Here is a 15251-nt window from a genome sequence, read left to right on the forward strand (position 1 = left end):
AATTCAGAAAGTATAGGAAGTTTGATAATCAAACATTTGTTGAATTTTCACGAGAGAAAGAAGATTTATTCGATCACTGGTTTAGATCTAAGAAACTTGATAAAACCTTTGCTAATTTGCGCCAAGTCATCCTGGTAGAAGAGTTTAAGGAATGTGTTTCTCAAGATTTGAAAACACATTTAGAAGATAAGAATGTGAAAACTCTTGAAGAGGCAGCAGTCATATCTGATACTTATGCTCTATCTCATAAAAAGAATTTTGTTTCAAGATCTCAGACTAGCAGCAATTCTACCAATTCAGACACATATAAAAAGAGTGGTTCAGGGTCTCAGTCTTTCACAAGTTCCCAGTCTCCATCCCAAGGTGGTTCTAAGTCCAGTCCAGGACGTTTTGAAGGATCTTCTGGAATAGGGTCGCTTCCTACTTGTAAGAATAAAGGTCATCTGATCAGTGAATGCTTTAAACTTAAGAGAAAAAATGATTTTGATAAAACTCAACCACACGCTTGTGCGGCAGTTAGAGGTGATAGAGAAGCCTTAGTTTCGATTTGTTCTGACACTCCTGATGTCCAGGGTTCACAGTCCAGTTCTATTGATTCTATGGAGGATTATAAGCCCTTTATGTCTCAGGGATTTGTTTCACTCGGTGACTCTAGCGAAATAAAACCTGTCCAGATTTTGAGAGATACTGGTGCTGCACAGACATTATTGTTAGAGGGCGTGCTTCCTTTGTCTGAGCAGACTTCTACTGGTGGGTCAGTTTTATTACAGGGTGTGGAGCTAGGCGTCATTGATGTTCCCCTGCATAGAATTAGTTTGAAGTCAGATTTAGTTACTGGACCTGTTATCGTAGGTGTTCGACCTACTCTTCCCGTTCCAGGCATTTCTTTGTTGCTAGGCAACGATTTAGCTGGTGGAAAAGTTGTACCAGATCCTATAGTTTGTGAGAAGATCACTCCAGATGTCATGAATAATGATGAAGATGATGACATTTATCCAGCCTGTGCTGTTACTAGAGCGATGGCCAGAAGACGAGAAATGGAGGCAGACCATACTCAAGCCTTTGACGAGACGAATTCCTCTGTTGATATTGATTTGAATGACACTTTCTTATCTGACCTTAATGGCACTCAAACAAACATGGAACCACACAATATCAAGAAGCAAGAGAAGAAAGAATTTTTACCAAAATTTGGTGGTGAGGATGATGTTAGCCAAGGCAAGGACATCCTCAGCCGAGAACGTTTACTCTCTGAACAAAATAAAGACCCAGATATCATTCAACTTAGTAAGAGGGCACTTCCACCAGAAGAGGCTATTAAAGTTGGAGAATGCTTTTATATGAAAGATGGCATCCTTATGCGAAAATGGCGACCACCTGACGCTTCTCCAGATGAAGTGTGGCGTGTTGTTCACCAGATAGTGGTCCCAGCTGCTTATCGTCGAGATGTCATGAGTTTAGCTCACGATACACCTATGGCAGGTCATTTAGGTGTCAATAAGACTTATAATAGGATTTTGAGTCATTTTTATTGGCCTAAGCTAAGAAAGGACGTTTCTGAGTTTTGCAAGTCATGCCATGTCTGTCAGATGGTAGGTAAACCAAATCAGAAGATACCATCTGCTCCTCTCCAACCCATTCCAGCTTTTGAAGAACCGTTTAGTCGAGTGTTGGTGGATTGTGTAGGACCTTTGCCTAGGACTAGATCTGGAAACCAGTATTTACTTACCATTATGTGTACATCCACTCGGTTTCCTGAAGCCATACCTCTTAGGAATATAAAGGCAAAGAGCATAGTTAAGGCCCTAACCAAGTTTTTCAGTTTTGTAGGAGCACCAAAGGCAATTCAGTCGGATCAAGGCTCAAATTTTATGTCGGGGTTGTTCCAGCAAGTCATGCATGAGTTGGGTATAAGGCAATATAGATCAACTGCTTATCATCCTGAGTCCCAGGGGGCGCTAGAACGTTTTCACCAGACCTTAAAAACAATGCTGAAGACCTATTGTTATCAGTATGAGAAAGACTGGGATGATGGGGTTCATCTTGTACTATTTGCTGCACGAGAAGCAGTCCAGGAGTCTCTTGGGTTCAGTCCTTTTGAATTGTTGTTTGGTCATACAGTTAGAGGTCCTTTGAAATTGTTGAAGGAAAAGTGGCTGACTGAGACTAGTGATCTTAATCTTTTAGATTATGTGTCTGATTTCAAAGAAAAACTTTACAATGCTTGTAAATTAGCACAAGGAAATTTGAAGAGTTCTCAGATGAAAATGAAAATGTGGTATGACAAAGATGCCAGAAATAGGGTGTTTAAGCCAGGTGATAAGGTTCTTGTATTTTTACCTATTCCTGGTCATCCTTTACAAGCCAGATTTTATGGCCCTTATGAAATTGAAAGCAAGATCAGTGATGTAAACTATGTAGTTAAGACACCAGGTCGACGTAAAGAGAAACGGGTTTGTCACATTAACATGTTAAAAGAGTATTTTGAAAGGTGTGACCGAAATTCTGTAAAACCAGTTTCCACTTTAGCCAACGCTAAGACTGTTCAAAATTGTATTGAGAGTGATACGAGTGTAGAGATGAATGAGAAAGATTGTAATCAGAGTGTCCGCTTGAAAAACTCAGAAATTTTGGCTGATTTTGATGCCAAACTTGGACATTTGAACATTCACCAAAAAGAACAAGTTAAAAACTTGATGAATGAGTACCATCAAATCTTCTCGGATGTTCCAAAGAAAACTAATGCAGCTTGTCATGATGTCATAGTTGGCGACGCTCTGGCTATCAAACAACATCCGTACCGTCTCAATCCAATAAAATTACAGTACCTAAGAAGGGAAGTGCAGTATATGTTGGACAATGACATTGTTGAACCTAGTAAAAGTAATTGGAGCTCACCGTGTATTCTTGTACCAAAACAGGACGGTTCCTACCGATTATGTACAGACTTTAGAAAGGTGAATTCTGTTACCAAAACTGATTCATATCCAATACCTAGAATTGATGACTGTATTGACAGCATTGGAAACGCCAAATTTGTCAGTAAATTTGACCTGTTGAAAGGCTACTGGCAAGTGCCGTTAACAGAAAGAGCAAAAGAAATATCTGCTTTTGCTACACCAGATGGACTTTACCAGTATAAAGTAATGCCTTTTGGCATGAAAAACGCACCGGCTACATTCCAAAGGATGATTCACTCCCTCCTTCAAGACCTCGAGGGATGCGAGGCCTACATTGATGATGTCGTCATATACAGCGACACATGGGATGAACATCTCCGAATCATGCGTGCTTTGTTTGACATTTTAGCTAAAGCAAATTTAACTGTGAACCTTGAAAAGAGTGAATTTTGTCATGCTTATGTAGAGTATTTAGGTCATAAAGTAGGTCAAGGTTATGATACACCCATAATGGCTAAAGTGGAAGCTATTGCAAAGTTCCCGATTCCTACAAACAAGAAAGAGTTAATGAGGTTTTTGGGCATGGCTGGATTTTACAGAAAATTTTGTCCAAATTTTTCCTCAGTAGTTAATCCACTTACAAATCTTTTACAAAAGAGAGTTAACTTTGAATGGACAAAGGACTGTGAAAAATCCTTTCATAAAATCAAATCTGTCCTGATGAGCAACCCAGTTCTGTCAACTCCAGATTTTTCTAAGCAATTTAAGCTTACTGTTGACGCTAGTGATGTTGGAATCGGGGCAGCTTTGTTTCAAGAACATAGTGATAAGGTAGATAGAGTTGTTTCTTATTTTTCAAAGAAACTTACAAAATGTCAACAAAAGTATTCCACCATTGAAAAGGAATGCCTTGCTTTGTTGTTAGCCTTACAGCATTTTGATGTTTATCTGAATGTTACTTTGCATCCAATTCTTGTATATACGGATCACAACCCCCTGACATTTTTGCATAAATTGTCAAACAAGACTCAAAGACTGACTAGATGGAGTTTGTTGTTACAAGAATACAACATAACAATCAAGCATATCAAAGGCAAAGACAATATTATTGCAGATGCCTTGTCCAGAGTATCATGAACAAATTAGATTTTGTATTAATGTACATAAATTTTATTTTAATACTACGTTTTCATTGACATTCAAACTTTTTAAGGGGGGAGGTGTTGTGAGATGTGTTGTATTTGTATTGTTTCATCTTGTATATTATTAGTAACATTAAGTTTCTTGAACATTCCAGAGTGGTCATTATGTTTGGTCATTTTTTCTAGAACATTCTTGAACTTTATTCATGTCCAGAACTTTCCAGGAATATCATGTATTTACAATTTCTAGAATATTCTAGATTTATGATACTATATAAATACCCTGTCAATTCGATGCAGATACAATACTTTGTCGTATAAGCACTATTGAGATATAACTGGGATATATATTTTCACTGGGACATTGTGTGCAGAAACGGACACTCTGATGTATGTATTTTTAGATTTTTGCTAAGTTTGTACTTAATGATTTGTATATTACTGTAAATAAATTATTGTTAAGTTTAAACTGTGTGATTGATCTTTGCTGGCATTTAGGGTTATTCTGACCCATAACAACCTGCATGTCCCACTTGTCATAATCGGCATAATTAATTGGGCGTCCATCAGCATTTGACTCGAAATATACATGTATTATGTTTATGTTGGGGTTTTTTTTGTAAAATTTTGTAAAATTAATTATGTTGTTAGAAATTCCTACCCAAAATATCTTGTTGAATTCCTTTTAAAGGTTAAAATCCTGATCAACTCAAAGTAAAGAAAGTAATCAGCATCCGATAATTTTGTTGTAATTTTTGTTTTGTAAAATGGGTCCCAGGTCACACTGTGAAAGGAGCTCATTTTGATATATTTCACGCTGTAACAAAATATCATTTTTATTCAATGAATAAATTCCAGTATTTCACTGTTGAATATATAATAGAATATTATATGAAAAATAAGGATGAGAATAAGATAATTTTGCTTCAATCAAAGCTTATAGATAATTCTTCTATTACAAATATGAACAATTGAAGTTAAATAATCTTTTTTCTGACATTAAGTTAATTGACCTGAACGTTGCAGCTGTAATTACTGTAAAGTAAAGATACCAAAACTATAAAATAAAGATATTTTTTAGTTTAAGGACGCTTTATTTGTTAACCACAAAGAAGTGGTAAGGATCAGTTGCCTATGGGGAAATAAGTTAATATTTAATCCGGATTTTTTTCTTCTGTAGAGGCTTCTTGAGTATAACTGCCCTCCCACATAACATTTCACTTCTATATTATCAGGATCTGTAAAGAATTCGGAAGAAGTGTTTATTCAATGGAACATCCCTTACGTTGTTGTATAACTGTTTAATTGTAAATATTTTATTTGGTTTCTACTGTTGATCTGGATTTTAGACTGTTTTCTTTCGCATAAATGATTATAGGTGAAGTATGCAACTTGTTTGTAAGTGACTTACCAGTCTAAATAAGAAATAAGTTTTACCTATGGTACTCCACGATTAATAAAACCAGACACTAACTGACATAGAAAGATAAGAAACATGCTTTCAAATTATTTGATCATGAACATATTTGCATGATTATTCTCACTTATTTTTTTCCGAATAAATTGTTTTTGAAACAGCCCTATATGACATAGTTTATTATAAACCTATTTAGTTAATTTCAAGAAACAGAAATAAGTGTAAGAAAAATGCCACAAATAATTGCAAATAATTGTATACATAGACATATTCGCCATCGTTTTATTTTCTCCCCTTTTGCCCTTGTCACAATGGACGTATTTAAAACGGGACGAATTCAAATAACACATTATATTTTAAAACAGAACTGTGACTGAGCGGATTTAAAACAAAACAAAATTGTTAGCAAGAGTAAAAGGGCGAAAGGGATGAAAGTATCCCTGTATACTTTATTTGATTATATACATAACTTGTTATCCACTTGGGGGAGGGGGGGGGGTGTAAGATAAATATCTTGTTTAAGTGAACAATTTCATTAGACGTACATTTTAAAATTTATATCATTTTTCTTATCATGAGAATTAATATCTATGAAAAAAAGCCTATATTTTTATTGTAGACTGCCCCTGAAGTGACATTTGGAACCTAAATGAAAAAACATATTTAAGTAACACCATGCATAAGGATATTACAATACAACTTAAAGTGCTTCAGTGCTGTCAGTGTCAGAATGACGTAGAATTTTACTGTAGGTCATGTAAAAATAATCTGTTTGACTTGTAAACAGAAACACGCTGTGTACCTCGATACCATTGAGCATGATGTGGTTATTTACCGTTTAAAGCATGGAGACTTCGTAAAATCAAAGTCATGTGACAGACACCCAGACTGCAAATATAAGAACTGGTGCAAATTCTGTGAAAGTCCAATCTGTGATAAAAATTATGAACATCAAGGACATGAAATTCTGGATATCAAATTAGCTTGCACGGTTCAAAGACAGGAACACAAGAAAAGAATTATTCAGATTAGAGGCGAGAGTCTCCCATACAATCGTGCTATTCTAGCGGGTCTCAAATCTGACGTCAAAAGAGATGTAAAACCCTTAAAAGAGAAACTCTCCGGCATCCAACGAAAGCTTACGGTTAAAGCTGGAAACTTGAAAAAAATGATCGATATGCATATGAAGGCACTGAATGGTATATATGACAAAGAATTTTATATGAAGCATCAAAAAATGAAGAAGTATGTGCACAGATACGAACAACTGGCAAACAAACCTCTTAAATTTCTGTTGTTTATAAAGAAAAACCCTGTTCCTGTCATTCTTCCTCTACTGAAGATTTGTTGGTCGTGATGACCAAATCCTTTTTCGATATAAAAGTCATTCGGTATAATAGTACAATACAACCAATCCAAACCATTCAATACCACAAAACAGGCAAACGATTATATTCTAGCCCTGTCTATATCACGGAGAACGGGGATGTGGTTGTGTCTGATATATTGAATGGTGTGGTGGTCACAGACCGTGAAGGAAATTATCGTTTCACCTACAAAGGACAGTCAATGGGAGACTTTATGCCGAGTGGAATCTGCGTAGATGCCCTCTTAAATATACTGATGTCTAGTCGATTCGACGAAACAATACATATAATTAACAAGGACGGTGTTTTCCTGTCAGTTATATCAACAATAGAAAATGGAATGTTTCATCCACAGAGTCTGGCATATGACGAAAAAAACCATCTTGTTTAGGTGGGATCCGGCCAGACGAACAGAATGTGTGTATACAGATTTATAGAACGAAAGGATTATCTCGCAGATATATAATAAACAGAAATTTGATAGTTGTATGAATATATATAAAGATAAAGAAACAGGATAATTTATTGATTTAAGAAATAACTGTCTTATTTTTCGATTTTATGATGTGATAAATCGATGGGATTGCGTGATAATTTGCATAAACGCCATTATGCATAGAATTATCACGCAAGGCAATCGATTGATCATCGTCATAAAATTAAAAAAAATCTGAGTTATTCCTTATGTTCACATGCTTTGATTTCGCCAATCCACGTGCGCTAAGCCCTGCTTCTATCTAGCTGTTTGTTCCGACCTGCACGTGGCTTTTTGGAACCGTGCCAATACATTGATGGGGTAATAATGTTCATATACAATTTGTGATTTTATCTTTGATGAGGACATTGGAAAATTAAATATTTATTAATATTATTGTTCAATTCCGAGCTGAGACGTATTTCAGCAGCATATAGACAGGAAGACATTAAGCACTGTCCTTTCGTATAAATTGTAATTTGCTGTGCCTTTCTATTTTCCATGTACAGTCCAATGAATTATAATGTTTCTTTGTTTTCATATTTTGTCATACTACCTTGGTTAATACTTGTGTATTGTAGAACCACAGTGTAAATCATAGATTTTTTCCTTATAATGTTAAGTAATTTTATTTTGAATTTTAAAGATGTAAGAATAATTTATTTTACAGTACCTAGATGTCGGAAATCTGAAACATTACCCTCTTTCTTCATATTCCTATTCACTTCATTCAGAAAATGTTGAAAATATGTATTTAACTTTTGTTCTCAAAATTCTTTTGATATTCAACAACCTGTCTTTAATTTGTTCATCCAATTACAATGACGGGGTGTAATGGAATGATTGCTAGATTTTAGACATTATTATCATTCGAGTCTCATAGTGCGTGTTTTTACCTATCCTTTTATTTTTTTTCTCTCTCTGGCTTTAGGCCTATAATACAAGTATAAATATTGTAAGATATATATACCGGTAATACAACATTACACCTTGAACGTGTCTTGGTAAAAACAGGCCTTAACCGTTTTAATGACCCAACATCGGAGCTTTTTTTCTAAAAATTCTGTTTAGAAAAACAGCATCGAACAAGTAAAATGATTGTCATGTAACAAACTTGCAACTATAAAAATACAACAGTGGTCCACAGATGAATACATATATGTTGTTTGATCTTGAATTGAAAAGGTGCATGTATCTATAAATAGAAACAGTTGATTTCCTTTTAAATACTTGAGTCGGCCTTGTCGTCGGTAAGGCAGCTATGGCTCTTTTCTCTAATAGCACTAGTAAATTTAATACGTTTTGGGTTTTATTGGCATGACACATTTTATATACATACGTGTGTGGAACGCCAAAATTACGTATATTCAAATATTTGAAATTATCATCAAATAATTGTACCTATCTTTAAAAAATTAACATTGAATTTATCTTCAAATGAATCAAAGATAAGTCTAATTGAATTAAAAATAGGTGTTGTTTATGCTGTTTAACGTTAATTCCGGGAATTTGTCACTCATATGGAGACGCCTGCACTTGCCAGTGGAGGGCTATCTTATTTTTCATATACTTGACACTCTTTACCATTGAGAAGTGAGGGATCATTTTTTTTTGCCAGCACCTACTGCGAAACGGGATCTCGGGTAATACGGCCTCATCCGGAAGATCGGTCTCCATGTCCTGAATTGAGATTCGAAAATGCGACGTCAGGATCGACTCCTTACTTAGCGACTCTAGAGCAGACGCTCTAACCACTGCGTATTGAGGGAGACAGGTGAATAGGAAAACGAAGAAAGAGGGTCATGTTTCAGATTTCCGATATCTAGGTATTGTAAAATAAATTATTCTTACAGACGCTCTAACCACTGCGTATCTAAATGTAATGAAGTGCAGTCATATTCAAAACAATTATTCAGAGGTTGTTTTTTTTTTTGGTTAAGGGCCTGGTCTTTTGCTACAGTTTGTCATTTTTTTAGGAAGATACCTCAGTATTTACTTTATTCTCCTATAAACTGAACGATTTTATATCTATCATGCGAGGGAACTATTAATATTTGAATATCATTTTTAGGTGATTTGCATTAAGGCATGTATATACATTTATATGTTGAAACAATGTATTTAAAAATCATTAGTAGAGTAGGCGAAAGTGAATATCAAATGCGCTATGGCTATTTTGTTCAATTTTAATTCTGCATGTTTAATCAATAAATTTTAGACAGCAACAAAAATACCTATATTCGTACATTAGTATTAGACTGTAAAGGAATACATGTATGAAATACAAGAGCCATTGCATTTACTATAATTTTTTTTTACAATTCCATATATTCAAGAAGTAGTGTGAATCAGATGTAAATACTTTAAAATTCCAAAGAACTTTTGGACAATTTTAAATCACAAATTTTACCAAAATCAATAGCTTAAAATCTTACGACTGTTCAACTTTATATACAACCATTCCCCATGAAAATTTAAGTCCAGACTTTTTGATATCATTGACAGTTGCTTTTTAATAAAAATGAAACTCGTATATTTACTTACCTGGTCATTGGTCATTTGCAAAATAATTTGCTAAAACACATTATAATTGCACATACAAGTACTCTGAAGTTGACATCAAAGAGATGCTTGTGTTTCTGATCGACAATATCTATGTGGTTTTTGAAGACCAGGTATTCCAACAATCTACTGGAATTCCCATTGGTACAAATTGCGATCCGTTATAAGCGGACCTATTTTTATATTCACATGAAGCATAATTTGTGCAAAAGAAGAAAACACTTGCTGTGGCCTTCAATTCGACATTTAGATATATCGACGACGTATATTCCTTCGTCGATACGATATATCCTGGTGAGATTGAGATAAAAGATACCCCAGATTCTTACACTTCTGTTTCATACTTCAATATTTAAATTGAAAAAGACATTAATGGTAATCTACGTCCATCACCTGCATACTGAGTATATATATATATATATATATATATATATATATATATATATATATATATATATATATATATATATATATATATATATATATATATATATATATATATATATATATATATATCTCAGTTGATTCGATAGGCAAGAGCATGCTCTACGTATGAACAATTTCCAAAACGAGATAATTGACAAGCAAATTGATGATTTAAGAATATCAACAGCCTCGTTTAAAGTCATCATTTCGTAAGTTCTATTGTCGATACAATGACCTTGTCAGCAAATACAATTTATCATTGAGTCAAATGCTGACTGAAGTTTTTCATACCAATTGTTAGTCCATTATTTATTCACTGAATTGACGACGGATTTCCTGATCATGACAAGGAGCACACGGTGGGTGTGACCGGTCGGCAGGGGATGCTCACTTCTACGTGGCACCTGATCCTACCTCTGATGTTTCAGGGCTCCGTGTTTGCTTTGCTCTTATTTTGTATTGTTTAATGGAATTTGAGATTGAATACTGTTCGTTATCTCCATTTCCTTCTTGATATTGATTTACTGGTAGAAATGAAAAAATAACGTTTTACCTTTACGATCAATAAAACAGAACTATTTGTTGACATAGAAAGATAAGAGAAATGGCGTAAATGTTTTTAAATTTTTTATCATGAACATTTATTTTGACTTTTGGGGGATAACCTGTTTTAAAACACCCTTCTATATAACCTAGTCTATACGAAATAATTTAGTCAGTTGACTTTTAAAATTTCATTAGTTTGAATTAACGAAAGAATTTACAAGTTTGTGGATTGTTTGGTATTATTGGTTTATCCTGGGTTAATAAAGGAGATGCATGACAGGACAATTATGTCATCATCAAAGATGGCCCAACTGAATATCACACCGATGGACCTTGAAGCAAAATGAAAAAGTGAATTTTTCTGTTCAAATTTTGTATAAATTTCTTTCCAATTATTGTTTATATGCACAGAAAGAGTTCCCGAATTAAAATAATGTTTTTCAAAATTCTTGTCTTGATTTTTATAAATTATTTCTCTTTGTGGATGTTGCTTTTCTTTCTTTTGATTTTGGATAATTAAATATAAAATTTTGAGTGTCTTAAATTTGCAAATACGTGTTATCTAATGGGTAATTTTTTTTTTTTTGAGATTTTCACTTTATGGTGTCTACTAACATCTCGCTGTCGTAGAGGCGCAGATCCATCGATGTCAAATCTATCTGATTCTAGATATTCTAGAAGAAATTCCCAGTAAATCATAACCAACCGGTCTAAATTATTACTCAATACAATACATTCTTTTAAAATTTAATATTTTTACTGAACACAAAGAAAGCGCAACATCACAGAGAAATTTTTTAACGAAATTTTGTTTTCCCACCCTCCTCCCCTAATGACCCCCCACCTTTGCCCATTATTTGATTATTAACATTTGAACTTATCTGTTAGTCCCATACATGTTACTTTTTAAGTTTACGTATATGTTTTTATATGTGTAAATTTGTGTGTATGTCTGTCTGTTTTTCGAGACAGATTCAAAGTCAATTTTAAACTTAGCTATGTTTATTGTATGAAAAAGTAAATTCTTGAGTGTTTTGTTTTGAAGTACTGATAGCATTTTGTACATTCTTTTGTATTTGTTTGTTTTTGTGAACCGTATAATTGTATGTAGTTTTAGGAATATTTTGGTTGATATTTTTATTTGTCTGTACTACATGTTTGGATTGTTGATCAAGATTTATTTGATCAATAAATTTCCATTTCAACATATATGGTGTTTATGTTATGTTGAGGTAAAGGAAGGAGGAGGCATAATTTTTTTTGCTGAACACAAAGAATCTATATCCCACTATGGGACATGAAGACTGATCCTTCCGATGAGACCGAATAATCTGAAGTCCCGTGTTGTAGTAGGTGTTGGCACGAAAATGATCCCTCCCTGAGTGCCGAGTATAGGACAGAATTTGAAGCTCTCCTCTGGCAAGTGGTGGAATACCTATATGAGTAAGAAAATCTCTTGGGGGGACGTTAAATAATGTACAAGCAAACAACGCAGTTAAGATAAGGCTGTCCGAAGGCTTAAAACGTCTGAAAAATATACATTTTAATTTGAGCTAGATTTTAATTTCAACATGTTATCCTAGTTTGAAATTGCAGTCAACCTGAGATAACAGTTTAATCAGGTATTATAATAAAGCATTTCTGTGATGTCAGATGACTGTGTTGATCACGTGACGGACATTTTTGATATGCTTAAATGTTGCACAAAAATCGCATCGGCACAAGTGCATAACACAATTATTGTGCAAAGTTTGTTACATAGATCAATTTATCGTGATCCATGGTACTTAAAAGTGCTGGGGGCAGGTTTAATTTTTTCTTCATAAAGAAAATATTTTACGATAAATTAAAATTACCAACGTAAGAAGGGGTATTTTCCACTCTTTATCGCGATTTATACAAAAACGGATAAATTACATACGATCCCCCAGCAAAATTCCGTTAGAAGACATACTTCTCTTTTAGATTCACGCAAAATATCTTCAATTTATCCTTGTCTTTCACTTGTGCCAGTCCAATATAAACACGCTTCATAAATTTAAACTCTGTCTACGGAAGTGTAAAGGGAGTGTTTCAACATAATTTTTTGCTATTGCTTGAATATATGCATATCGGACAAGCAAAAGGAATAGAGATATTTAAATATCGAATGTTAAACATTATTACAGCACACACAAGGTTAAAAAAAACAAACCTTAATATTGAATTAAACACAAATCCCCATAATAAATATACATGCTGTGTAATAATTATGACACTTTCCCCGTCATGTCAGCTCAAGTATGCAGTGACTTGACGTCATATTCTATTATGACGTCATATCTAGGTAGTTCAGAGAAGTTAGTACAGTTTGAACAGTTTAATATTTTACGGGCAGCCTTATCCTAGCTGCGAAAGAATCTATAAAATACTTAAAACATTATACTTTTGATGTAAAACTGTTACAAAAATAATGGGAAACCTCTGAGTATCACCTACCTTTTGTGTCCAGTGTATCAAGCATATATACAGGTTGAATACTATAAAATGTAAGTGTATCAAATTTTGTGAAGTATATCAAATAGTATAATAAGACTTTCTAAAAGTAATCTGACCGAAGGACAGAATTGAAAAGGTCATACTTTGATGAAATTATAATGATTATAAAATTTGTATTTAGTTAATTGGGCAGGTGATCTACATTAAGACATTTCAACATACATTTTAACAGTTTTTTTTTATTCGGCATGTTTTCAAATTAGTGTATGGAGGTACGGCATGCTATAAGTAGACTATCTTCCTTTATATCTATTCTCCTGCCCCCCTTTCATTGAGGAAGGCATAATGAAAGTGGGGGATATTAATTTTGGCCCGAGTGTCTGTCTGTCTAGCTGTACTTCTGTCTGACTGTAACACTTTCGTTTCCATGCAATATCTCTAGAAGCTTTGGGGTTTTTACAATAAAAGTAAACAAAAATTAGAATGAACTAAGGAAGACCTCAATTAATTTGTGGTCAAAAGGTTAAAGATCACTGAAGTAAATTCAAACATTCTATGTCTATCCAAAACTTTCATTTCCAGGCGGAATCTCGAGAAGCCTTTGAGCTTTTGCAGTGAAATTTCAAACCACAACTTCCTAATGGTCGAAGAAAAACTCATATTGAACTTGAGGTCAAAAGGTCAAATATCAAGGTTGTAAATTTATACATTCTGTCTGCGTGTAAAACTTGCATTTTCGGGCAAAATCGGTATAGGCTTACATGAGTTTTTGCAATTTTAATTTTATTTCCCCAATTTGGCACCGCCCGCCCGCCCCTCCCCCCCCGCCCCCGATTTGCACGATCTGCACATGCTATTTTTATCTGTTTTAGCTTAATTTTTACAATGTCCTGGGATTCTTATTATCTGTTTTCAGATACCGGCTCGGTTTTACTGATTCACGGTATTACCAAAAGCTGACTGACGACTTCAATGTTAATACGGAGTTTATATATCTCAGTTTATTAGATACGCAAGAGCATGCTCTACGTATGAACAATTTCTCAAACGAGAGGTAAATTATTTACAAACAAGTTGAGTTGAGTTCAGGAGTTTAAAGTTCTATGGTCGATTCCATGACCTTGTCGGAAAGTTAAGTCAACTGCTGACTTTTGTTTTTCATACTAACTGTTCAACTATTTTTAATACACGAAGTTGACAATGAATATTCCAGTTATTCCCCAATCGCGACAGTAAGCACACAGCGGGAGTGACCGGCTAGCAGGGGATGCTCACTCCATCATGACACCTTATTCCACTATGATATTTTGGAGTTCCATGATTGCTCTGCAACTATTTTGTAATGTTTTATTGACTTTTGATTTTGAATATTGTTCAATATCTCCATACGTTACATCAGATCTTCATTTTCAACTGAGTTTTCATCAAAATTTTCTGTTTTTTTTTTTCTGAATGTGTAAGCTGGTGCAACTTCTGATTTAAATTCCAATGTTTGCTCTGCTAATAATTTGTATTGTGTAAATGGACTTTTAGGCATGATCAGTGATTGTTATCTTCAAGTTTCGCCGAAACATAAAGCCTGAAACAAAAATGAGCATTGTGAATATGCGTAATACAGCGACATCAAAGCTACCAATTTGTGATCTATTTTACTGTAAGATAGAATTCTACTGCAACACATGTAAAAGAGAACTGGAGTGGTGATATCAGAGGTGTGTAAAAGACACAAAGACAAAAAATATGCCCGCTGGTGTCTCTCTTATAAAAAAATCCCATCTGAAACACAATATATAATCAATTTGCATGCTTTGCAGAGAAATGAACAATGACAGGATTATCCACCTCCGAGGTGAGATACTTCCTTATAGTATGGCTATCTTAGCGGATATAAAATCTGACCAGAAAATAGAAATTAAAATGATTCAAAGGGAAACATCC

At 34.2% G+C, this 15251-nt stretch overlaps 1 protein-coding gene across 1 annotated transcript; it reads left to right on the forward strand.

Moving 5' to 3' along the window:
• The first annotated feature begins 6815 nt into the window (after nt 1-6815).
• Nucleotides 6816-7217, forward strand: LOC134251463 (uncharacterized). The gene has a single exon (XM_062733890.1). It carries the CDS (start codon nt 6816-6818, stop codon nt 7215-7217), a length of 402 nt encoding a protein of 133 aa, XP_062589874.1.
• Nucleotides 7218-15251: the final 8034 nt, after the last annotated feature.

Source organism: Saccostrea cucullata, unplaced genomic scaffold (assembly GCF_032062105.1).
Source record: "Saccostrea cucullata isolate Sc308-1 unplaced genomic scaffold, CSIRO_AGI_Scuc_v1 ctg2647, whole genome shotgun sequence".
Classification (NCBI taxonomy): Eukaryota; Metazoa; Mollusca; class Bivalvia; order Ostreida; family Ostreidae; genus Saccostrea; species Saccostrea cuccullata.

Coding starts and splice junctions, on each gene's coding strand:
- LOC134251463 (XM_062733890.1), top strand. CDS start 6,816: ATGACCAAATCCTTTTTCGATATAAAAGTCATTCGGTATAATAGTACA.